Source organism: Helicoverpa zea, chromosome 29 (assembly GCF_022581195.2).
Source record: "Helicoverpa zea isolate HzStark_Cry1AcR chromosome 29, ilHelZeax1.1, whole genome shotgun sequence".
Taxonomy (NCBI): domain Eukaryota; kingdom Metazoa; phylum Arthropoda; class Insecta; order Lepidoptera; family Noctuidae; genus Helicoverpa; species Helicoverpa zea.
Window position 1 is genome coordinate 4416923 of NC_061480.1, and position 27162 is coordinate 4444084.

General features: G+C 39.6%; 1 protein-coding gene across 1 annotated transcript in view; it reads right to left on the reverse strand.

Moving 5' to 3' along the window:
• LOC124644065 (putative U5 small nuclear ribonucleoprotein 200 kDa helicase) overlaps nt 1–27162 on the reverse strand; it is a 44091-nt gene continuing 16929 nt past the window's right edge. Inside the window, exons 22-42 of the mRNA XM_047183268.1 lie at nt 26127–26304; nt 24995–25101; nt 24330–24554; nt 22967–23148; nt 22178–22358; nt 21273–21479; nt 20809–20909; nt 19507–19637; nt 18799–18938; nt 18029–18265; nt 17459–17640; nt 16641–16812; nt 15937–16097; nt 15093–15244; nt 12738–12870; nt 5086–5233; nt 4107–4283; nt 3668–3802; nt 1995–2102; nt 839–931; nt 1–509 (exon numbers count right to left, since the gene is read on the reverse strand). Coding sequence (XP_047039224.1) covers nt 363–509; nt 839–931; nt 1995–2102; nt 3668–3802; nt 4107–4283; nt 5086–5233; nt 12738–12870; nt 15093–15244; nt 15937–16097; nt 16641–16812; nt 17459–17640; nt 18029–18265; nt 18799–18938; nt 19507–19637; nt 20809–20909; nt 21273–21479; nt 22178–22358; nt 22967–23148; nt 24330–24554; nt 24995–25101; nt 26127–26304 — 3297 coding nt within the window. The 3' untranslated portion in view covers nt 1–362. The remainder of the gene's footprint in view (nt 510–838; nt 932–1994; nt 2103–3667; nt 3803–4106; nt 4284–5085; nt 5234–12737; nt 12871–15092; nt 15245–15936; nt 16098–16640; nt 16813–17458; nt 17641–18028; nt 18266–18798; nt 18939–19506; nt 19638–20808; nt 20910–21272; nt 21480–22177; nt 22359–22966; nt 23149–24329; nt 24555–24994; nt 25102–26126; nt 26305–27162) is intronic.

Consider the following 27162-nt stretch of genomic DNA (forward strand, 5'->3'; position numbering starts at 1 on the left):
TTAAATTCCAAATTCTTTTATTTTCCTTAATTATCTTATACTATAAACTTCACATATTACATTTTATAGACTAACTTTTCTGTAGCCTGAAATATTTTCAGGGCACGACTAAATTCACATCCCAAATTGGAATAAAACTCATTTGAAAACATTGAAAAATGGATTTGTGAATCAAGTCTTTGTAAAATATAAACAATTCTAACGTGGAAGTCGGTGTCCACGTAAATTGGAAGTCGGTGTCTACAATGTGAAAGTCCGTGACTTGGCCAAGTAGAAGTCGGTGTCCACACTTAGTGGAAGTCGGTGTCCCCACATAATGGAAGTCGGTGTCCCCACAAAATGGAAGTCGCGGAAGTCGGTGTCTACTCGGAGTCGCTGGAATCGGAGGCGGCTTCGGCCACGTCGGCGGTGAACTTGTACTCTTGATCGGCTCCGAGGTAAGCGTCCGACATGAAGTAAAGAGTGTATGTGTGACGACCGGAACTGCCGCATACGAAGTCGAGACGCACCTGTGGGTATAAAATAATATTTTTGATTGCTGGCTACACTTTATAATAGCGCCCTAGGCGATTGTCGGCCTTAGATGTTCTCATGTAAGGAGATCAGCCAGCTGCGCAGGACATATTATAGTGCACGAGCATTTGCGCAGACACAGGTGCACTCACTATTCCTTCACTCTCATAGCGAAGTCAAGTCGATGCGATGCGGCGTCGCATCGTTGACTTTGACTGTTTTTTGTGGGAGCCCAAAATCAGTATGATAAACTGTAATTAAGTTCCTGCTAAAACGGAGTGAAGATAGATTTATAGACATATCTTAAAGAATATAAAAATGTTACCTTAGCACTCCTAGCTAAAGAAACTCTCTTGATGGAAAGTAGGGTATTGCTCTTAGGATCACCGATCACCACCCACCAGCCTTCCTCGCGTTTCTGAAACGAGACAATATTTTCACTGTAACTGAAATAAATAAAAACGAGCGATAAGTATAATATGCCCGTACCGGGATAAAATATATTGTATTTTATTCGGGAAGAGTGTAGCTTTTCAAAAGTGAAAGAATTTTTCAAATCTATTCAGTGCTTTCGGAGCTTTAAGGGTACAAACAAACAAAAAAATGTTTCCTCTTTATTATATTAGTATAAAAACAAGATAATCCTAAAAATATTAAAACGCGAAAGTTTGTGTGTACGGATGTTTATACCCGTTTCAAGGCTATTCGATCGTTCTGCTAAAACTTAAATATAATCGAAATCTATTTATTATTTCTGGCCTTTATTATTACCTACACATAAAAACAGCCTTGTAGACATCCTTCTATTTTTTAGTAATCGGTTCAGTCAAAAAGCCATCTCTGAATATACCTTATAAGTGTGGGAAGACGTTTCTTCAGAAAGCGCATGAAACCAGGAAAACAACAATCAAATAGACAGTAGCGGTTTTAGGGTAAAAATTTTCGGGCTTGCTTCACTTTACAGTTGATTTTATTTTTCAACATTTTTTAGTCAACCGTAGCAAAAAGGTAGCGTCGTTTTTAAGTTCTTTTATGAATAAGAAAGTAACTTCTAGTTTCCATATGAACTTTCTTATTTAGGGTACTACTTTTAAGTCCCAAAATTTTAATTCATAGGCGCCAACACCAACAAAGAGTTATGTATGTTTGGGCTACATTTTAAGTAATTTTTGTTTTGAGTTCTAAAATGTAACAAAAAATTGCGCGCTCGCTTCGCTCGCGCAATCAGAATCCATGTTCCCGTGTTTTTGCATTCACCAACCAGCAATAACTTATGTACGATTGGGCTACATTTTACGTAATTTTTGCTTTAACTTGTTAAGTATAAAAAAAAATTCGCGCTCGCTTCGCTCGCGCAATCGGTAACATACGTCTCTGTTTTCGTATGAGTTTGAATTGCAGTTGGAGGGCGCCGTAGGCATCTTGCCCAGGGCGCTGGTAGAGTTAAAACCGGCACTGTTGAAATAGACAATATTACTCACCTGCGGGAAGAAGGGTGCTATGACCGGGCCAACGATATCGTCTTCTCTCTCCAGCGACACTTCTACTACAATAGGCTTGCCGGCACGCAGATGCCTCTCGTTTTTCACCTGAAAAGATATTTAAATACATACAGTGCAGTGCGATGCGCGCTCGAGAACGGTCGCGTTTTCGCTGCACAGTACGAATATTTTATTCGCGTTTTGCGCGGCATTAGCCGCTGCCCGTCTTAGTCGCGATGAATTCTAAACCGCTCATCGCCAACGAAGTTTTGGCATTCATTAATCATGCCATCGATTATATGGATGAGGTCAGCATCATGCAGATCTGCAGATCAGCCTACAAAGAGGAGGAGGTTTGCAGTGCAAAGCTGCTGCTCTTCAAGTCGCTCGGACAACTCGAGCAGATGCCATCCCGCCGAAGGGACGGTGGCGACAAGAGCCTGCAGGACATCATCTCCCTGCTGAAGAGGACGGATCCTGATGACGTGCCTGAATTCGTGGCGAAGGACTTACATAAGCTGCCTCCCGTCACGTTCGATCACGTCGACGTCACCAGGCTGTTGAAAGACATAACGTGTCTTAAGGCAAGCCTGGAGGATATGAAGTCCAAGATGGAAGCGTCACAGGTTACTATCAATGACCTGCGTGGTGAAGTAGCGTTGTTGCGCAACGCTGTTTCTATAAGTGGGTCATTGGATGTATTGAATGTGAACACTCGTCGCGGGGCGCAAAATGCGTCCGTCATCAGTTTTGAGTCGGCGAATTCGAGTGCGTTACCGGTCGCCGATGTCGCTGACGATGCACCCCGCCCCGCCGCCGCCGTTGTTGCCGTGTCAACACCTGCGGCCGAACCTCGCGTAGGAACATCGACCCCTAAACGCGCCTACGCGGCAGTAGCAGCCACCAACAAGCCCGCTGTGACGCAAACAAAGCGGGCCAAAGCAAAAGGGAGTAAACAAACCCGTGGCACATCACAGCCACAGACTGGTCCTAAGAAGGTCACGTGCGACAAGGATGGCTTCATAAAGGTAGAAAGGAGAAAAAAGAGGCCACCTTGTAGGAATCAGTGCGGCACCGCACAAACTGGACCCAACATCCTGCTGCGTCCTGCAGTACCTACGACGCAGTTGTACGTGTCCCGTCTACATCACACCACGACGGTGGAGCAGATCGTGGAGTATGTCCGATCCAAAACCAACTGGACCTTGAGGGTGGCGAAGTTGGAGTCGCGCCACAATACGAACTTCAATTCGTTCATGGTGCGAGTTCCAACTCATCACGTCGAGACATTCCTCAAGGAAGAGTTTTGGCCGAAGGGTGTCGTATATCGGAGGTTCCGAGGATGGCTACGCGACACCTCGCAGCGTAGCACGACGCCGACACTTCGTGTGCATTAGTTTTAAGTAGTTTATATAAAATATGTATTAGTATATGATTTAATGTTATAATATTTATGTATAGTGTTTTCTATGGGCCTTGATGCCTGATTTAAATAAATAAATAAAAAATAAATAAAAATAAAATAAAAAAACAGACTGGAAGCCGACCCCAACATAGTACGGAAAAAACTCGGGAGATGATGATGGGACAATGTACAAGTATGTAGTTAAATTATATTGTGGCTAGGCTGATACTTGGTTAGTAAATAAGGAAGCGGCTAGGCCGATAGTTACCTCGTATGTCAGTTCAACGTTGGGATACCGGTTACAGAAACGGGCGACATCCGCCATTTCCGTTGGCGAAAGTTGCAGCAGTTTGGCACGAGCGTTGTCTTCTAGTTCCATCACGTCGAACACTGTTTCTACGCCCTGGAATTAGCATAAAAGATGATTTAATCTTTTGCGCAACTGCATTTAACTTTTGCGCAACACTGCGCTACGTACGTCGAACATTTAAAACCTTTGCGCAAATCTTTGCATTTGAGCATCACTGCGCAATCTTGCGCAACAGCTACAAACGTTTGCGCAACATCTATAAACCTTTGCGCAACCCATACGATCATTTGCGCAACATATACAAACCTTTGCGCAACACAAATAAAACTTTGCGCAATACATACAAACTTTTGCGCAACACATAAAAACGTTTGCGCAAAACTGCGCAACCACTTACCTTCTCAGAGCACCTCTGCACGAGCTCGGTGGTGAAGTGTGGCAGCTGCCTGAGGTACGAGTCCTTGGCCCACATGGCCTGCGTCACCATTTGCGCTAACTCCATAGCGGCCACTGCGGGGGATAGCCATCCACTGCTGGATACTACATCCACGCAGGCTTGGATGAGGCGGATGGCCTGGAAAAGTGAAATTTAAATTATTTTCAAAAAAATCATGACTAATGTATAGTATTTTATATCGGGTGTGTCGTACTCAATCACATTAAATTAAATACGTTAATATGATAAAAAAATTAAACATATTTTCAAACAAAATAAATAGAATAAAAATGTGCGACAGCTGTCGACTGGTCAAAACATTCGATACTCCTAACTTTATCTCTGCTTTACACATGATGTTGTAAATTATAAAAACGAAAAATGACTCCTGTGGCTAAACCATTGAATGGATTAGGTTTTTTTTTTTTCAATTCGCCATAGAATATCATAAAGTATATGTGGTAGGATTTAATGTGATTAGGTACGACACACCCTATATATAAGGAACTGAATGCCTCGTTGGTCTAGGGGTCGCAAGCGCGGCTGCTGTGCTCGAAGTCTCGGGTTCGATTCCCGGGTCGGGCCGAAATCGCTTTGTGGGTTTTCTTAAACTTTCACAAAGCAGCCCGTAGTCTGGAAGTTGGTGATTGATACACCCGTGCATCGGAGAGCACGTTAATGTCGGTCCTGCTTGTGATCTCTCTCCGGTGGTGTCGGATTGTCGTCCTTTCGCCCCATGAGAGTGAAGGAATAGTGAGTGCTCCTGTGTCTGCACAAATGCTCGTGCACTATAATATGTCCTGCGCAGTTGGCTGGTCTCCTTAAATGAGAACAGCCGCCGTGGCCGAAATCGACCGTGGACGCCATTATTATTACCATTATATGTGATTAGGTACGACATATAAGATATAAGGAACCGCCTAGCCGGATGGCGACGTACCTTAGCGAGCACCAGCGCAGTGTCAGCCTGTAGCTCTGCGGGTAGCTGCATGCGGGACAGATGAGCTTGGAGCAATACATGAGCTTTCACGTGGGGATCGTTGTATTTCACTGTGTTACCGGCCGGTGCTGTCGGTTTGTGTGGCACTCTGGGGACAAACAAATATAATTGTATTGCAAGAAATTCGGAAATACGCAGAATAGGCACGCCGCGACGGCGGGCGCTGCACGTCAAGCCTCGCGCTTGTACGTCGCGCTCGCGCCTCTCATTGCTTGTTATTGATTGTGAATAGATTCGCACTACACACTACCCCTGTAAAGTTGTATGCACACATTTTAGTTTTTATATACCATTTTTACCATTCTACGACTCAGCAGTTTTATTTTATACACACTGTATTGTACGCTCATTTTATTATGTTAATCGACTCGCCAACGCACCACCACACAGGTCGACAGTCTGACAACGACTGACTCCCCACCGCTCGATCCGGTATTTATAACCGAGTGACGTATGCGCACGAGGCGTCATAATAATGACATAACCTATACAATGATGCACATGTACCTGCATACACTACATCTCTCCCTTGTTGTTTTGATTTTAACCTTGTTTCAAAAAGTCCAACAATCAAACTCATAAATATTTTGGTAATTTCTTAAAGATCTATCAAACACCTGCAGCACAACAAAACCACGCTATCAGATCCCGATCACACTGCCATCAAACTGATTTACTTTGTTCCGTTTCCATTTCATTTCCCTTTCCATTTAAGGAGACGACAGATATCGGTGATACTGCAGGACACTACATCCCTTCCCTTGTGAAATAAACAAAAATAAAAATCCGTCCCTTTGCAGACGGTAACATACCAGCATCTGCTTCAGGCTCAACAAGACAAATTCGTAGCAGTGATATCAGGCCGGCAAGTTTAACTTCAGGTTTTGTAGCCGCTGTTCCGGCCCTGTATTATATCTACACTAGAGATGATCCGTCCATTTGGCAGACATCCCGCCAATCAGTCCATGTGAAATCAAGCAAGTCTCAAATATTGCTGTACCTTCAGATAATGAGCACTCATCTTGCTTGGTTCGACTTCACTTAAAACTGATACAGAATGCATTGTTCCAAGGTAAAAGATCGGCATTAGGGTACCTCATCAATGCTTTTCACTCATTCAAAACCGTACGAGCCGTACGAGGAAAGTAATCACATAAGATCGTCCCAATTGAATGGTGACCTAGATGGACTGTTTCCAATTTGATGATGACCATATACTTTGTCACCCATTTAATGGTGACCACATACTTTGTCTCCAATTTAATGGTGACTCCATACTTTGTCACCCATTTAATGGTGACCACATACTTTGTCTCCAATTTAATGGTGACTCCATACTTTGTCACCCATTTAATGGTGACCACATACTTTGTCTCCAATTTAATGGCGATCACATATTTTGTCACCAATTTAATGGTTTAAATTGTAGTTATATGTACGAGTTAAGTACTTTGTGTGCCTTGTAAGCAAGAGAATGCTAACTCAACTAATTTTGGTAATATGTAGTTTTTAATTTGAGAGTGGAATATCAAAGCCTATCATTATCTCAGCAATGTAACAAACAATCTGGTCTTCAACCCTATTGATCAGCGCTGGTACTTTGCACGTTTCTGCTAGTACACTCGCTGAAATTCTGATATAGGCTTTAAATACCCTACATCAATGTATGTCCAATATCTAGTCAAGAAACTGTAAGCTTCTTAGCATTCAACACCCAACATATGAATACCTTACTGCATATAATAGTGCGATAGGAATACTTATATTTCGGTTAGGCATCCAAGAACACTATTATCACCGGACATTGCGTTCTGTAATGTTTGTTTGCTTTTCCTAATGTGGTTTTCAAAAATTTAAGTAGTCAAAGAATTATTATGCTTTGATGGTAAGCTTTTTAGTATCATGGTTACATATTGATTATAACGAAGGTGTAAAGTAACATTACGAATCAGATTTTAACTAATTAGAACCATATTATGCAACGAACGCACTTTAACAGGTGTCACTAACTTTGCACTATATATTTTGAAGCTGTGACATTCTGCATCACCATAAAATAGAAGAGTCCCTGACCCTCAACTCATGCTCTTCTTCCTTTCAACAAGGTGACAGCAGCTCACAAACAGTTTTCTAGTCGATGCAATTTTCCTTTTGCAAAACAACCGCTAACCTTTCTAAAACATCTGTCTACACATAGATAAATGTGGGATTCTAATTCTATATCTCAATTTCATGAGCAGCTATGCTGCTCTCATGTCATACTTGACCTCATCAATTTGATGATCAGCTTTGTGCTGCTTCCATTTTTAATATTTTACGCTTTTCCAATTTCATGACCGCGTATAGGTAACGTAATATATTTTTTTTTTTTTATGTAAGTATAGTTGGCTGCATAAGTATGTTTATAGTTTCGTTCAAAAGCGCTTACCCTTTATTGCAGCTGACTTTATCTACGTTGTTTCAGTTAGACAACCAGAATATAAAAATATTATTATCTTTTATAGGGACAGCACCCCAGTAAATTTTTAAACGATTTGGTGACTAAGGGCAATTTTACTTCCTATACTTTAAGGAACACTTACTCAGATTATATTTTGCAGTAGGACTTAGGAACTTAATAATATTTTAGTGGTCATTTATTTAGAACATATAATTTACATTTTTAAATATTAAATATAAAAATAAAAACATTTAAAAATATAAAAAAAATAGGTTACCACCGATATCGGGCACAGGGTCCAAGGTACCGGTGGTTAGGGTCCCAGAGACAGAAACCTCCTCACAATACGTGCCGTATCAAGGAGTACTGCCTTCTAATATTTTAGTTATTATTAACCAAATGTCGACGCAACTGTGTAGTTTAATTAGCACAAAAGAGTAATAAATGTCGATAAATGTAAATAGTGATAAAGTTCTTTACCTCTCGTGCGAGTCCAATTGTCTTACGGTAACCTAAGATTGGTGTTCTAAGATCAATTATTATTAACCCTAACGCTATGGACACAAGACATTATTTTGTTAATAGATATCCATCCCACCACCCATATGGATCTTATCTTATGGGATGGGTTGAGGAAATTACACAACTTTATATTACAAGTAGGTGTGCACTTCAAGAATATATTAATGTGATGATTTATTAACTTGAGATCAATAAATGGATTCTATTTCATATATGTTCATATATGGTTATGTTATTCGCCCCTATGGAAGCATATTCTTCCACAACTCTCAATGTACTTATACTGCTTATTGGTACTGCAATACTGTAAAACATAATTTGCAAATAACAATATTATAATGAGGGCCACTTTGTTAAACTATTTGTAAACACCAATGTAAATCAATAAAAAAGAGGCTAAGATACCAATTAAAATTCATTCAAGCCTGAATCTTGAAGGTTTTAAAAGCACACGCAATCATCAACTTTTGAGAACTTGATTGCAACAATCATCCATGAGCTAATCATCATTAGACAGTTCCCAGAGTAAATATCTACATTGGAACTCCTTCCAGGTATCATCCTTAAAAGATTTTTTGTCACAGATGAGAAGGCCCAGTTGGGTAAATGATGATGATGTCCTCCTAGCCGATTATCGGCTACGGCGGCTGTACTCACGTAAGGGGATTAGCCAACTGCGCAGGACATATTATAGTGCACAAGCATTTGCGCAGACACAAGTGCACTCACTGTTCCTTCACTCTCATAACCCGATGGGACGGCAATCCGACACGACCGGAAAGAGATCAGGCGCAGGACCGACATTTACGTGCTTTCCGATGCACGGGTGTATCAATCACCAACTTCCAGGCCCGACCCGGGAATCGAACCCGAGACCTCGTGCTCAGCAGCCGCGCTTGCGACAGCTAGACCAACGAGGCAGTTGGGTAGATAAAGTAGCATTGTCAAATAAATCACAGATTGCTCCAATGCTTAGTTCCATATTCTTTTGATCTAAGAGTTTTATATCAACCTAAAGTACTGAAATTACAATTGTGAGCTAGCATGTTTACCAAAGATTCTATCTATTGGATACCAAAATTTTGATCCACATTTTCCAGCTAGTATTGCTGCTTGTATGCTGTTCTACTGTTCTGTATCTTCTGGAATATCTCTGTTGTATAACAACCTCTTTAATACAGCAAAATAAAGTAAAAGTATTGAAATTATACCTAGGGTGACTGAGCAACTGTTATAATTAACACTATTATGGGTAGGCAACCCACTAGAGGTGTTGGTGGACTTGGATGTTGTGCATAGGTGAATACATACCAGTATAGCTGGGCGAGTTCTTCAACATACATGGCCAACCTACTACGGTCCCTCAATGTGCTGTTTGTTAAACTAGATACCTAGCACATGTTTGTCATTTGTAGAACCGTTGAGTATATAACCCACCAGTTTGTTCTTGTAATATCCTCTATATTGCAAGCACTTGAATTAAGTTAGTTAAGTACCAGAACAATATAGCAGGTATAAGTTGTTGACTAGACTCTGAGAAGTTAAGTTTGGAAGCTTTTTATGATCCAAATCACCGGGCACAGAAAATATAAAAATTATCAAGATTTACTATTTAGTTGTTGCAGTAGTTGACAACTATCGCCAGATAATTTATGCGTGTACAGTCAATTGAATGACCAGTAGACGTTCACTACCGTTAACTGTCAAGCTGTCAATTTAATGACCAGTAGATATAGACTACTGCCAACTGTCAAGCTGTCAATTTAATGACCAGTAGATATAGACTACTGCCAACTGCCAAGCTGTCAATTTAATGACCAGTAGATATACACTACTGCCAACCATCAAGCTGTCAATTCAATGACCAGTAGATATAGACTACTGCCAACAATCAGGCTGTCAATTTAATGACCAGTAGATACACACTACTGCCAACCATCAAGCTGTCAATTCAATGACCAGTAGATATAGACTACTGCCAACAATCAGGCTGTCAATTTAATGACCAGTAGATACACACTACTGCCAACTGTCAAGCTGTCAATCTAATGACCAGTAGATATAGACTACTGCCAACTGCCAAGCTGTCAATTTAATGACCAGTAGATATACACTACTGCCAACCATCAAGCTGTCAATTCAATGACCAGTAGATATAGACTACTGCCAACAATCAGGCTGTCAACTTAATGACCAGTAGATACACACGGTACTGCCAACCATCAAGCTGTTAATTCAATGACCAGTAGATATAGACTACTGCCAACAATCAGGCTGTCAATTTAATGACCAGTAGATACACACTACTGCCAACTGTCAAGCTGTCAATCTAATGACCAGTAGATACACGCTACTGCCAACTGCCAAGCTGTCAATCTAATGACCAGTAGATATACACTACTGCTAACCGTCAAGCTGTCAATTTAATGACCAGCAGATTTTTGGAATAGAATAGGTCTTTATTTGCTTAGAATGCAGGCACTTACAAAATAGGATTGTAAACAACATAATAAGATCCGTGTACATTCCGCCTTGTTGGCATGCAAGCACAACAATTATTAAACACAATTGATTATAAGGCAAATAGGTTATTGTATTATATCCTCTAGGAAATCCCACCACTGCTAAAATCGTCTTGACGACAATTCAACAACCAGCAACTTTATATTGCTTCCAATAAATGCCTATTATTGAATAAACTTTGATGCAGGTTTAAGAATGAGTAAACTGATCACCAAGTAATGATTTTGTATTATAAATTACTCATTTGATAAATATTAACACCTGCAATAAATATTGCTACTTCCATTAGAATTGTAGCAAGGTAAACTTAAACAAAGAATTACGTAAAAAGGTTAAAATTTGTTTGCAATTCGGGTGATACATACATGAACATAAAAGTTATGTATACTTTGTCATTCTACTCTCTTCCCTTCCTTCTTTCCTTTTGCACTTTTTAATATGATTGAATATTAACATCGGTCAGAGGTTACTTGTTATCAAAGCTTATTTAGCATACATTAATTTGGTATAGGCATGAATAGGACAAATTATTTAGTATAACCTTGTATATCAAATATTTTTCTGGATCACAGAACTAATAGGTAGTTCAAAATTATAAAAATTAGATAATAGGTAACTGTTGGTCCAAACACTCACGGTTTTATCCTCGTCGCCAATGTATTGTACGCTCATTTTATTATGTTAATCGACTCGCCAACGCACCACCACACAGGTCGACAGTCTGACAACGACTGACTCCCCACCGCTCGATCCGGTATTTATAACCGAGTGACGTATGCGCACGAGGCGTCATAATAATGACATAACCTATACAATGATGCACATGTACCTGCATACACTACACACACCTATCAGCGCTACACAATATTTATAGTTTTGGAAAGATCAAGTTAGGATTTTATGTGAAAATTTATATGAAGGTATATTAAAAAGGGTGCTAATTCACCAGGCTTCTTTTTAATATCATTATTCGCCCCCAAAAATGTATGTTGCCTTCTAAATTACTAAGTCAGCCACAATTAATAAAGCGTCGAGCATCTAAATAATACTATCTTAGCCACGAGTTATCTTCCACTCTAAATACAACTCAGCATGATGGTTATTTTTTAGGATCTAAATTTGTTACTATTAAATGACATCATAAAATATATTTAATTAGCTTCTAATTTTTTAACTCAGTACGTTTAAAATGTAAATGTAACATGCAGCAAGCATCGCTTCTGTCACGGCTCCGGCGCTGCGGGGCTCCGGCGGTCCCATGCGAGCTTATCGTCGCAGATGGTTTTCACGCTCACCACCGCAGCTTCGGCTTGCGCCTCAGCCGCGGCGGCGAGCGCTGAAACTACCTGCGCCTCAGCTCGCAGGCCGCCTCGCCCCTCCGCGCCTACGCGGTTTTGAATTGCACTCTAGGGGTAGGGCAGACAAGACTACGTGGAGTCGGTTTTGCAGCGATTCGTTTTCGTCACCAACTTCAATTTTTAATACAATGTTTTTTAATTGAAGGTTATAAATGGCAATATGCTAAATAAAATGAATCCAAATTAAATTCTACCATCAAATGTCAAAATGAGGCCGAGTTAGTAAATTAGATGACAATGTATAAATAAGAAGGACAAATTACAATAATTGATGATCTTTTATTGAAGCTTTCTAGTAGATGGCGTTGTAAAAAAGACGAATTAGTTTATTAGAGGCTATGTCATTTCCCCGTTGCTTAGTTATAAAATTAGAAGTTTAATGATGTGTCCAATAAATAATTTTGTGGCTACACTTATTATTTCCCTATTAAAAACAAGAAGCACTATTAACTGAACACGGCCTTTCCCAAAATATATCTCTCTATTGTTTTGCTAACATACAATATAATTTTGACATAAGTTCCATACAAATAATGTCAAATTCCTACCTCAAGTCAAGGTCTTACCTTAGGTCAAGTAAGTAAGACAACAAATAGATAAAATTAAACAAATTGCATAGAACGTAAGAGTTCAATAGTATTGAGTTTGAACTATACTGTTATCAATCAAAAGGATGGCAAGTACGTAAACCGACCTTTTAAAAATAGATGCTTTTTTTTAACATTAATAAGCTTTTACGTATAACTCACTTGGCAGCCAAAGCCTTAATGATGTTCTCCTCCCGATGCCTGATGCAAAGCTCGGAGTACTCCGCAGCTGAGGATATGATCTCCAGCAACCCACGGATCTTAGTCTTGTTCGTTAGAGATAAGCTGAATAATTCTGTGAAAAAATATACATAATTGTATGTATAAATAATGTTTAAATAGGAGTGTTAGGCTCAAGTTCATTGACAATAATAAACTTCCCTTTTTCTTAAAACTACTGTTTACTCTGAAAATTGAACGTGAAAATTCAAAGTATGGTCTGACCGTTTCTTTGTGCAGTCGTTAGCTGTCAATTTTCAAGGGACAGCACTGTCAACTTTACAAAAATTTTGGAAACCCCTATAAACGATTGCTTTTATAAGAACGGACGTTTGTGTTGTCACTAAACTTGAGCCCTCTGGCTAGTTTAACCAGTTACTGATAAACTCTCTGATAACCTATGAGGAACTTATATAACAGATGAAATATAACCTTTGGTCTCACAGGTATAGTATGAAACGATTATGCTAAGTTGGGATCTGGACTCTAGAAGCCTTATTTGGTAACTTGTAAATGGCGACTATTAGGTAAAAAGGCTAGGCAAATGATAAAAGGGATATTATAAATTGCATATCAAATAAATAATCGCCTATCAATTAATACTCATCATTTATATTCTTTTTTACATCAAATAACTTAGTTCACTACAAATAAACTAAATGTTTAACAACACTCAAACTGCAGATAATTCGAAATTATACATCAATATGACATTGCTTTTTTTATTATAATGCAATACACTTAAATTTATTCTTGTACAAAAATACTACATACATAGCATTAATACTGACTGCACAGCAAATTTTCCATATTTCATAGCAAAATAACTATCCCAGTCGCATATTAACCAGTAAGTACAACAAAACCTGTTCATCATATTTGTCTTAATTTTCAAGAAGCCATGCTCGACAAATTAAATGATTATTATAACAAAAAAATCCTGTCACATTGCATTATTTCTAAAAACAGAACAAATTAACTGAAAAAGGTTCGCGGCTTCGCGCGCTTTTTCGTCACTGGAGTGCAGAGTGGCGCGAGTGAGTAAGATAGAGTTCAATTAAAAAATATTGTATTAAAAATTGAAGCTAGTAACGAAAACAAATCGCTGCAAAACCGACTCCACGTAGTCTTGTCTGCCCTACCCCTAGAGTGCAATTCAAAACCGCGTAGGCGCGGAGGGGCGAGGCGGCCTGCGAGCTGAGGAGCAGGTAATTTTAACGCTCGCCAACGCGGTTGAGGCTGGCCGGCTCGGCCGGCCAGTAAGCCGAAGCTGCGGTGGTGAGCGTGAAAATCATCTGCGACGATAAGCTCGCATTTGACCGCCGGAGCCACGAAGCGCCGGAGCCGTGACAGAAGTGATGCTTGCTGCATGTTGCATGCTTACTTCCATGTTGCATGCCTGGTTACATGCTGCATGCCTGCTTTCATGCTTCAGGCTTGTTTGCATGCTTCTTACAGGAAAATAAAAATTCCAAAACTATGCCAAAAGATGATTCTGACTATAAACATTCTGAAATATGATATTATAGTAGTAGCCTTTTAATGACTACTTATATGAAATGTATGCCAAAAGGAAATACTGACAATGACTGACAATGCACCAGCCCTATTTTTTTAAAGAACTATAGTATGTATATGCAAGCATATCATCGGACTTGCGATCCGACTCAAGTACGTGGCGCCAGCTGCAGAAGCTAAAAATGTTGCCTATTATTATTAGGGCAAAAAAGGAAACGTGTACGCCCCGCGAAAGCAAGACGCGCTTTAATAATTCAATAAATTACAATTTTGTATTTAATTTTATATTTTTTTGCTGGTCTCATTATGCCGTAATTAATAAATAATAAGATGACTGAGACAAATAAAATGCTGTTTCATTCTGAAAAACTGCTGTAAATAATATAAAAATAGAAGCTATATTTAAAAGAAAAAGAGTTAACATGTATAATGTGCATTAAGATTATTAGCTGTGCATTGATGAAAAAGCTTTTGCTTTAGGAAAAATCGCTGTACGCTGCGAAAATAAATTGTAGTGTGTTTAGTGATATTTTGAGTTGAATATTTTGCTGTGCAATCAGTAATTTTGATGGGAATTCGGAATCTTATTGCATAGAAAAAGGATATTTTTTGATTTGCGTTTAAATACTACCCATGATAAAATTCTAAAACTCCTTTTCTTCATTCTTATGTAGTTTTAAAATAGTGTTAAGTTCTTAGCTGTTGTATTAGGATAAGTCCTGTGAAGATAGATTTTAAAATGATTTCAATTAATAATTTTTGATTTTGAAAATGTCTTACCGATAGTAGTATAATTGATATAGTAGTAGGAAGCAATCATGCCCAAGTTGAGAGGTTGAACGTCCATGTCGTCTTCGATGGCTATACACTTTGATTGCTCCAAGTCGGTTAAGGTCGTCTCTACCAACTCTGAGAGGTGGTCTGAGAGATGTCTGTGGAAAAAAATATTATTTATTTAAGGTTATCTTTTTTAAGGTTACATATATTTTTTTTCTGTAAACAGTCGTATATTTTTGTTGTAAATGAAAGCATAATGGCCTTACTATAAAAACTTTAACCACTGTTTTACACTTGTCTAAAAAAAATGTGGCTCCAAAATGAACCGTATGTCAACGTCATAATTCGTCATTTTTTTAGACAAGTCTTAAACTGACGTTAAAAAGTTTTTGTGGTAAGACGGTCTATGATTAATTTACAAATTTTGACAATTTATTTATTTTATCCAATTTAATAGGAGTTTAAAATTAACTTAAAAACAACTTTTCTATACTAATATTGATAATGAAGAGAAAATATTATTTTGTTTGTTTGTACCCAAAGGCTCCGAAACTACTGAACCGATTTGGTAAATTCTTTCACTGCTGGAAAGCTACACTCTTCCCGAGTAACATAGTCTGTATTTTATCCCGGTACGGGCAATAGTTCCCACGGGACGCGAGTGAAACCGGGGAAAACAGCCATTTATTTACATAAGCTTAATTACAACTTTAAAGAGTAACTTTGAAGATTGTAGCTTCCCAACGGTAAAAGAATTTCTCAAATTGGCTCAATCATTTCTGAGGTTTGCGGGTACAAAGAAGTACACAAAAAAAATCAATTTAAAATGATTACATAAAATTCTTACCTATGAGTAACGCCTTGCAAATTATAATAATTAGGGTTCTGCGTCAACCGTCGATACAGGAAGGTCCAAGTGAGATAGTCTACAGCATCCTGTTTGTTCTCTATGGTTTTAGTGACGATCTCCGCGTTCATGTGGTCGTGTAGTCTGTGGTCCAAGTGGCTCTGGGAATAGAGAATATTGAAAATAATTATAGTATTATTATACACACAGGAATCGAACCCATGCACTCATTCCAGGTCAGGCAAGTACCAATGCAACTTTTCTAAGTTCGTATGTACTTTCTAAGTATATCTTGGACATCAATGACTGTGTTTCGGATGGCACGTTAAACTGTAGGTCCCGGCTGTCATTGAACATCTTTGGCAGTCGTTACGGGTAGTCAGAAGCCAGTGAGTCTGACACCAGTCTGACACCAGTCTAAAAAAGGGCTATTGGGTTGCCCGGGTAACTGTGTTGAAGAGATCAGTCAGATAGAGCTGTTGCTCCTTGTGGCACACTGGTACTCAACTGCATCCGGTTAGACTGGAAGCCGACCCCAACATAGTTGGGAAAAGCTCGGGAGATGATGATCTGTCTGCGAGGACATGGACTTCAAACTTTTGCCTCCTACAATAATAGGTCCTCTAGAACTAGATGATGATGATGATGACGATGATGACGGTGATGATGATGATGATGATGCTGATGATGATGAACACACTCACCTCTAGCGGCAGGCAGTCGTTCAGCAGCTTGGTGAAGAAGGTCTTGTGGTGCTGCACACACATGAGGACTGCAACTGCTTGCTGGTCTTCCAGAGGTCTGCAGGCTCGGCCCACCATCTGAAGTACCGTGCTGATGGGGTATTGTTCGTATGCGTGGAGTTTGCCGTTGTAACTGGAAGGTAAAATAATAATATTTATCATCAACCAAAAGATTTAGGTGAATTTTGAATACTAACTGTCGACCGCACATAACCCGACTGCATGAAGTGAAACCGTTTTGGATAGAAGCAAAAACGCGTGCAGTCGCTCTCAGGTATCAACGGTTTCATGTAGTCGATAGTTGCTAGCTTTCAAAACGCAGCTTTACTATTTAAATGTTTCGCAGTTCTAAAGATATGAAGTTGTGTTTGGAATAATAAATGGGACAGCTTATGTGTCACGAATCACCGCAGTACTGTCGATTAGTTCCGAAATATTATTTATTATTTCTAGCCTGTTGTATCCCACTGCTGGGCAAAGGCCTCCCCATCTCGCTTCTACCCTTCTCGATCTTTCGACGGTGATAACCAGTCCAGACTATAGGCATCTAGATCGTCGCGCCATCTCTTCCGGGGCCTACCCCGCCTGCGGTGTTCATCCTGAGGTGTCCACTGGGTGATAATAGTGGCCCATCTCTCCGCATGCATTCGGCTGACGTGTTCGGTCCGAAATATTAGTGACGTCAAAATTTGACGCCATATTAAACCGTGAAGAAGCTGTCAGCTGTCACCGGCTTCCACGCCTCGTGGACGTACAGCGGCGGCTAGGCAGATACTCACACGTGTGTGTCAGCAACTATAACAGTGTGGACGTGTGCAGCCAGCGCCCACGCCAGCTCAGCGGCCACCACGCACAGCTGTATGGCGCCGGACTCCAGGAGCTGCTGCACGAGCCGTCTGTCACCGGCTTCCACGCCCTCGTGGAGGTATGCTACCCCAGCGGCTAGGGTTTCGCGTAACATCTGGAAGTGGAAAAAACGACTTCTAAACACACTAAAAATAAAACAAACTTTCAGGTGCGTCAGTCTGAAAGTCGTTGTCTAGAAGATGCAACTATGTTTACTTCTACACCGACTTCTACACAGTTTGATATTTAGAATTGTGTAAACACATTGACAAGGTGAAAATCTAAAGAGGTGGTCAAAAAAATATGAGTATCTTGTCAAGTCAGTGTCTGAAATATCTAGTCAAGTAAGTGGGGTGTCTGGTCAAGTAAATATCCCAAGTATCTTATCTGGTTAAGTTAATAAAGTGCCTCGTCAAGTTATTGTCCGTAGTATCTGATCAAAATAGTAGAGTATCTAACGCGACGTTAACGTCCAAAGTGCCAGGTCAAATGGAACTACTGACCTTATCATGCACCCTCTTCAAGAACGGCTGCAGCATATCAGGCCTGGCCCTCAGGAACCTAGTGGGCGAGGCGTGGGCAGCGGCCAGGGCCAGTAGGTCAGCGGCTAACAGGCGTGAGTGTCGTCGTGACGGCACGAAGACGGCGCAGGGCTTGTTGCCCGCGTACCTAATGACTGCGTTGTATATAGGTTTCGTCATTGCCGCTAGACGGGAGGCCGCGTGGGATATGTTGAAGCCCTGTGTAGTAAGAAAAGAAGGTATTAAAGAACTGCCTGCGGTTTTATTCTGTGTACTTCACAATGATTCCTGAACATGGATAAAGAGTAGTAGATATATCATTTTTTATTCTGACAATGTGTAAATTATACTAGCTGTTTCCCGTGATATAATCCGTGTTCGCGTGCAATAAAAACCCGGAGCAATTTCATTTCATTATTTATTTACCAATACATATTAAGAAAATAACTTCTATAGTTAATGTAATATATAATGCAATTCGAATAAGTATGTATTTTTTATTTGTACAACTGAACTGATTTCAAAAAATCTTTTTTTAAGAAGAATAAAAAATTTTATTTGCTGGAAACATGGTATGGTATGACAAAATGTTATAGCAGGTAGGTATAAGTGTTTCACATGTTTCGCCGTGTCCCTTCCTCATAAGTGAAACAATTAGGCTATACTATTTTGTCTTGGTACGGGAAAAGTTCCTCTGGGACGCGGGAAACACTGTTATAGACATTCATATTGTTACAAATAAATAAATATACCTGTATATGCAGCTGCAGAGGCAGCGGCCTCACGCTGGGATGGAAGTTGAACGAGCAGTTGGCGCTGCAGCCCAGCCATTGTGACACGTCGCGAGCGTCAGCTAGGGGAAGTGATAGGGCTACTATGCGAATTTGACGACCTGGGACATATGAAAAATGAAATATTATAACACCCCATATTGTCAGTGGCACACTCAGTGAAAGACAGCAGTACACTATATGGCATATGGCACAAAACATACCTATTTGTAAGTACTATATTGTATTAGATTAAGTTATTTGTAAGCGCAAAGTAACTATGTGATGTGATGTCTTAAATTATAAATAAATAATCATTTATACATTTAATAGTACGCGATTCACTCAGTGATGCATTCATTAGTACACTCATTTTTACACTAAGTGGCACACTCTGAAGCATACTCAGTGATACACTCAATAGCAGCCTCCAACACACTCAATAGTGCACCTAATATTACATTCAATAGCACACTCGGTAGAACATCACTAGTGCGCTCTATAGTTCACTCATTTGCAAACTCTGTGGTACACACAATAGCGCAATCAATGGCGCTCATTTGTACACTCATTGACACACTAATTAGTGCACGCAGTAGCACACTCGGTCGAACACTTGGCAGAACTCCCAGTCACACTCAGTAACAGACTCAGTAGCACACTCAATACCACACTCAGTGACACACTCACCGATCTGCGAGGAGATGTATCTCATACGCGAACAGACGACTTCTAACACGGGTCCCTCTTCGCCGCCCAACAGTTGTAAAGCGTCCACTATGAACAGAGTCACGCTTTGGACGCTTTTGCGGACTTTCCATCTGTGGGTAGAATGACAAATATTTTAGGTCAAAGAAGAAAATATCTTGTTTTTGTAATAATAATGGCAAAACGGCAGATTGTCAATCAAATTGAAATCAGCCATACTATAGTGCATAGACATATTTTAAGTGCAGGCACATTAAAGGACCATGAGTCAAATTGGGCTCATTGTCCAACAGAGTTATAGCATATGCCGTTGTGAAGGTTTTTGATTGTACTAAAATTGTTACTACGGGCACGGCACTACCTTCAATTCCATGGCAAAAAAAAGATATGCACCTAATATGCAATTATTCAATAATATGGTATCTAGGGTGAGGCAGGCACTCACAATTTAATCCACCGGCAGGATATTTAGACGACATTATTATTGATATTGATTGAAATGTTAACAAAAATAATTTTAACTGTTAGCAGCTGTTTTATTTTTTATGTATACATTAAACCTGGAATTAAAACTAGTTAAAGGTGTTCAATAACAAAACCTACACTGCCATAACAGCACTACTTTTTGCAGAATATTAGTTTATTTATGGTCGGAGAAAAATATTTATAGCAAAATAACCCCATGGATTCTTCGCAAAAATGAGTTTAAATCTTTATATTTAGTGCTTTACAAGTATATTCAAAGTGGTCTCATCTCTGTTGCTGGTTGAGCCCATGCTTCATACATTTTTGCCCATGGTCCTTTGCACAGACACGGGTGAACTCAATATTCATATACAGATAGGTTTTTACCCATAAGGGAACTCAAGGCCTTCACAATAGACTGTAATTATAGAAATTTAGAATTTACTGAATTTTGTCATCATCTCCCGAGCCTTTTACCAACTATGTCGGGGTCGGCTTCTAGTCTAAAAGCATGTAGCTGAGTACCAGTGTTTTACAAGGAGCGACTGCCTATCTGACCCCCTCAACCCAGTTACCCGGGAGTTCACCGTAAACCTAAACACAGCAAATTTAATGGTGTCGGTGTAAACTTAACCTTCAAAAAGAGCTGGTTTTCAATCTTCTTTGAGTAAATGACTTTTTATCTTTTTATCTTTATTTATTTACATAGGAAGTGGTGAAAAGCGAGGGTTTTTGGGAGGCTGTCTTTTGTAAACTTGACCTTCAAAGGCTTCAAGAGCAGATTTTCAGCCACGTTTGAATTAATGACTTATATCTTACCTTCTAGAAAGTATATCCCATTTATCAGCTGTAGTGACGATGATCTGACCTTTGTTCAGCAGCTTGTGATCAGTAGCCGTTTCACCCGTCAGTTGAACTACCTGCATACAAAAAAAATGCAATAGATAACTATCAAAAATATTGGCACAAGCACTAAAGCAAAATCATTATCAATGATGACAAAAAAAACTGGTATTTTTCTAACAAGTGTCCTTGACATCAGCATTGTTCTTGAGTTGATGTTCAGTTCACGCATATGATTGTACAGAAAATACTACTTCGATAATCGCTTCAGGAACATTTCTTTAGCGGCATCGTCCTTGGATAACCCGTACCTTGTACTTCCACAGCACCACCCTTGACCTCGAGCCCAAAGTAACCTCAACCAACCTTGACCTAGAAAAAAGACCTTGACAAACTGACCTTGACCTTGGAAAATGATCTTGACTTTTAAAAATTCTGACCTTGACATTGAACTTGACGTTGAACTTGTGGTAGCAGTCGGCGAACACGATGTCTGCGAGCGCGTCCTTGGGCAGCACGTACACGGCGCGGCCGCCGCCGCTCGACAGCATGCGCAGGAGTGCTAGCTCCGCTATGACCGACTTGCCGGAACCGGATGGGGCTCCGACGAATACGTTGTCGTCTGAATTGTAGACGGCGTTGAACACCTGACGGGTAGAAAAATAGAGTTAGATATAAACTGGGAACCTGCGGGTTGAATAGAAAAACGTATGTACGGCAGACCGCACATCAGTGGTAACTGTCATGCACCTTAACTCAATAGTAATAAGTACGATTTTCCTATGAAACTGTTACCACTGACCTGAAGTTGACTGTACGTCACATCATCACATCTATAAGCTGTGTGAGGAATGTGTGTTCTTCTACTTCACGCACAAACGCATCAACAGATTTTGACGAAACTTGACGGCAATACGTATAGGTTATAAAAAATCACATATATAGGCTACTTTTTATACACGGGTGGAAGCTAGTATTCACAAAAACACTAAGTAATTGGTACTTAGCTTGGACCAGGCAGATTTTGATGGCCAAACCCTTGTAGCATATAAGAGTTTCACCCACTTCCCGCACTTGGACTTTTTTTTAGATTTCCTGTGAACTGTAATTAAGCCTACCGGACGTCACAAAATGGAAGGGGGCTTATTTATTTATTTAAATTCTCAATTCCTCGGAATCTTTTGTTTTACTTTATCTATATATGCATTTTTTAAATATAGATACATTGTGGACTTGCACAGTCAATAAATGAAATGACTTTTTTTGCTTTAAAACGACACACACTCCTTTCGCACTCCATACCACATTCAACCTCAAAAGTATTTTAATTTACTCATCAACATACCTGAGTCTGCACCGGATTAAACTGTGGGAAGGTCTCGTTATACAACTCCTCGTACTTCGGGTTCCTGAGAGCAGATATAGGCAGCGGCTGCAAGTCTAGCAGTTCAGTAGGAGGCAGATTCTTCTCCGGCAAGATGAGGTGACGGAAGGAAACGGGCAGCTGAGTCTCGGCTGCTATCCATCTGTCGAAGAATTTAGTATTAATATTCTAGAATTACGAGATTGCAGGCTGTCAGTATGAATATCTTCGGCAGTTGTTGCGGGTAATCAGAAGCCAGTAAGTCTGAAGAGTCTAACCAAGAGGTATTGGGGTCCAAGGGTAACTGGGTTGAGGAGGTCAGATATGGCAGTCACTCCTTGTTAAACACTGGTACTTAGATGCATGCGGTTAGACTGGTCGAACGCTCGACTACTGTGCAAGTGGTCTCGGGTTCGATTTTCAGGTCGGGCCAAAATCGCTTTGTGGGTTTTAGAAACTTTCACAAAGTATTGCGAAGTGGAGCCTGGAAATTGGTGATTGATTCACCCGTGCATCGGCGAGCACATTAATGTCGGTCGTGCTTGTGATCTCTCTCCGGTGGTGTCGGCTTGTCGTCGCATCGCGCCATGAGAGTGAAGGAATAGTGAGTGCACCGCAGTCCAAGCAAATGTGCGTGCACTATAATATGTCCTGCGCGGCTGGCTGATCTCCTTACATGAGGGCACACTGGTACTCAACACCATGTATACTGGAAGACTAACCCGGACCCAAACATGCTAAGGACCTGCCTAGGCACCCCCCCCCCCTCACCTGTCAGACACGACCCTCAGGAAATACTGCGGCGGCAGCGGCTCGAACACCGGCACGAACAACTTGACGTGGTGCTCGTCGCGACAGTACTTGTGCTTCAGAAGGAAGTATTCGTGATGAAGAACTGCCTCCGAGTCAACGTCTTCGACTAGGATCCAGAAGGCTTCTGATTGGCCGTGGATCTGAGGGAGAAAGAAATAAATTAGTGAAATATGTATGTTAAAAGATAATTAAGGATTAGAAAGAAGGCCAACAGATACAAATTCAAAAGTCATTTATTCAAAGTAGGCTGAAAATCAGCACTTTTTGAAGGTCAAATTTACAAAAGACAGTCCTTATCGCCCCAAGACCAGATGGCGGGACGTAGTGTCGAAAGACTTGAAAGAGTGCCAGGTGTCCGAGAGCGACATCACGGATAGAGCGAAGTGGAGAAGAAAAATAAGAAAAGCCGACCCCACCACCATGTGGGATGCATAGCAGGAAAGAGAGAGAGTCCCCAAAACGCCCACCCTTCACCACTTCCTATGTGTTATTGCTGGGACGAAGGAGTGGTGGAACAAACTCCCCAGCAACACATGTCTGTCTGTATGGTTTGAAGAACCGTATACAAATATTAAAAATATTATTTAAAATTGTTAACATAAAAAATACATCTATAATATAAAAATCAATCGCAAAATGTGTTGGTAAGCGCATAAAGCTAAGCGTCCACTTGTCGGTATCGTACGCAACGGACGTATCGCACGCAACGGATCGTAGTATTATTTATATAGAAACTCAAACAAGTGCGTATCGTCCGCATCGTACGCATCGCACATCTTGTTTGAGTTTCTATATAAATAATACTACGATCCGTTGCGTGCGTTGCGTCCGTTGCGTACGATACCGACAAGTGGACGCTTAGCTTTACTCAACAACGCCTGGACCAATTTGGCTAATTCTTTTTTTGTTGTGTTGGTTATTGTCAGGAGAAGGTTCTTATGAAAAAAAAAATAGGGTAAAGTAGAGAAGTCAGTTGACGGGAGCGAAGCCGCGGGCAAAAGCTAGTTTTACATAAAAAAATAAAACCGACTGCAAAAAAACTCTGAAAATTCAAAACCAAAACACTTTTTTCACATCTAGAAGTCAGTGTCTAAAGGTAATTGTCGTTTATTTCGCTACAGACTCCTTTCAGACAGGCTTAAAAAAGAAGTTCTCAGTTTGACACGCATGTATGTTTGTACGCAATTACATATCTTACGTTCATTCTAACCGATTTAGATACGGTTTTCAGCATAGTATTTGTCAGACTTAGGAGACAGTTTTAGGTACATTATTATTATTGAAGTCGGCTTTTTTATACAAAGTAGTAAAAAAATCTCACCTTCTCATCCCAATGGAAATCCGGTGTAATAGTCAGCTCAACCCTCAAGGTAGACCTAGTGATCGGCTGTATATGAGTAGCCAACTCCAACTTGGGGAACTGATGAACGTACTTGTGTATCATCTTCCCCAATTTGGGGGCTCTGACTAACTCTCCAATCTCGTTGGGCCCCAACTCGTAGAGTTTCTCCCAGGGGAAGTTTTTCTTTTCGAGTTTTTTTATTACCTGTTGAAAAAATATAGAGATAGATAACATTATTCTCTATTGTACAACAAGAAATAAATTAACAACCCTGGAAATCACAACGCACAAAGAAAAGTGCAATAGGAACTATATATGTTTATTTTATTAATTTATGAAATTTTTGGTTCAGATGCACCATTTAACTATAACGATAATTATAATCGAGCCATTTTCAATTGTCAAATCGCCGATTTAACTAATGGGCGACAAGTATACGTCGCGTTATCATTATAGTTAAAGTGCATCTGACACCAAATCTTGCATTTAAATTATTTTGTAATATTTTAAATGATAAATTATTTTTCACATTACAAAATAATATAAAATTATAATTTACTACTAATAGTACTTGAGTGAAATAAAAATTAACATTAACCTAAAACGCCAAAAATTTTAATGTTTTTGATATTCTGATATCTTACCTCTTCAGGCATTTTCCTGAATTGTCTGAGCGGCGACATGGACTGCCACATGCGTCTGTCGACCATTTTGCACAGTGCTAGAGTTTTGTCCACCAGTTGAGCCCAACCTAGAAAAATAAGAAAATAGATATTGTAACATCGAATAAATAGTATTTATATGACTATCATTATATACAGTACAAATATCTCACGGTTTCCTAACACAAGTGTTTGCGAGCTCAGATATTGTAGACAATTTGATACTGTTACTGTTACAGCCTTTTTATCGTCCCACTGCTGGGCTGCGGCCTCCTCTCATATGGAGAAGGATTGAGCAATAATCACCACGCTTGCTCAATGACAATTTGCCTTGCATTAAATAAAAAATACCTTAAAAAGGTATATATATTTTATCTCACGGAAGAGAAATGTACGTACACATTGCTTTTATATGCGAATATACAAAGAAAATGTTAAATTGCCGCGCAGCGCATGGTTGTTTGTTTAATTGCCTGTTTGCTTGCCTGTCTGTCTTTCTGGATTTCAAACCAAACCTACCGAACCTATATAAATCTATATGAATCTATATGCGCAGTCGATTGCAGTTTTTAAAAAAATGGTCAAGGATCACTACTTGGCTCTTTGACTATACTATCGCTGTATTGTTATTATTTTTTTCTTTTATTATCTTTGTTCTTCTATCTTTATTTTCCGTTTATTGAATATTTATTTTTATTTATTTTTTATATCTTTGGTACTTATCACTTATATATAATCTATATTATGTATGTACACCCTAAACTGCCCGTTTTTTCATTGTGTTCTACAGATAAACTCCATCCAAAGGTTGTCTGGAAGAAATCGCTATTTAGCGATAAGACCGCCATTTGTACTGTACTTTGTGTGTTGTGATGTTCTGTGTTGTCAATTCTTTTTTGGTGTACAATAAAGAATAATCTAATCTAATCTAATCTAATAAACAACATTTGTTTAGCCTAGGAGCCTGACTACCAGTGTTCCATATGGAGCGACTGTCTATCTGTCTGTCTGTTTGCTAGTCTGTCTGTCTTTCACAGCAAACCTACTAGACCTATCTAAACGCCAGTGGGCAGTATGAAAGCGCCACTAGTGGAGGTGTTGGACGTGTCCTGACCTCTGTGCAGCACAATCTCGAAGATGGCCCTGAGCAGCCTGCACGCGGACTGCGTCACGTACACCATGTCCGCCATCAGCGCGAAGCCCTCCAGCTTCAGCTGCGATATGTACGCCTGCAGGAGGACGTTGATCTTGGCTGATGGTTCCTCGATGCTCTCTTTTATGGGGATTGGTACCTGGAAAAAAAAAATGTAGTATGAAAGTTAGCACATAGACATGCTTATTGTACTCTATTTTAACCCGTATATTTATTGAAATATAGGCAGTATTATTCCATCCTTCGTCGTATCGTTTATCTCTTCAATAACCCGCCTTACAAAGTAAACATTACTATCGAAATCACTGGTTTATTGAAAATATTTAATGCTCTATTTGAGGCACTTCTTCGCTTGCAAAAGATACATGTATCATATAAGTTGTGTCAAATATATAATAGACGATGAAAAACAGTAAGTTTTCTTTTTTTCTTTTTAACGCTTTAAATAAAAGTACATGTTTGTATCTTCGATGTACTTTTTAGTTAGTCCAATTATTCATTTCATTTCAGCAAGCACTTTCATTTCATACCCATATTGCAGGAATGCATTAATAACAATTGGCCGTCCATCTTGAATATGTCGCCTTGTTGTACTTATTAAGAATGGCGTGACATAGTTAATCATGATTTATCGTATAAACCATATTTTAGCTCAATCAATTTAAAGATTTGCAAGATTTCACGCTAACATTTTGCATACATATATTGCAGATTAAATAAAAGATTTCAAATGAAAGGGGCATTGTTTCAATATTCTATCCTTCATTGTTTTAATGCAGAAAGATTCATTAAAAACTTATTTTAAATCAGCTTTGGACTACACTATTACTGTCTGTGTACTTAATATACTACTGTTTGTTTTCCCAAATAAATAAATAAAATAAATCTATTGCTAACACTTTTTATCCTATTGACAAAGAAAGAGTCAACAATAGATTTAAAGAAACTTTAACTTTAATGGTCCTTCTGTAACTGAAGGTATATATATATTTTTTTC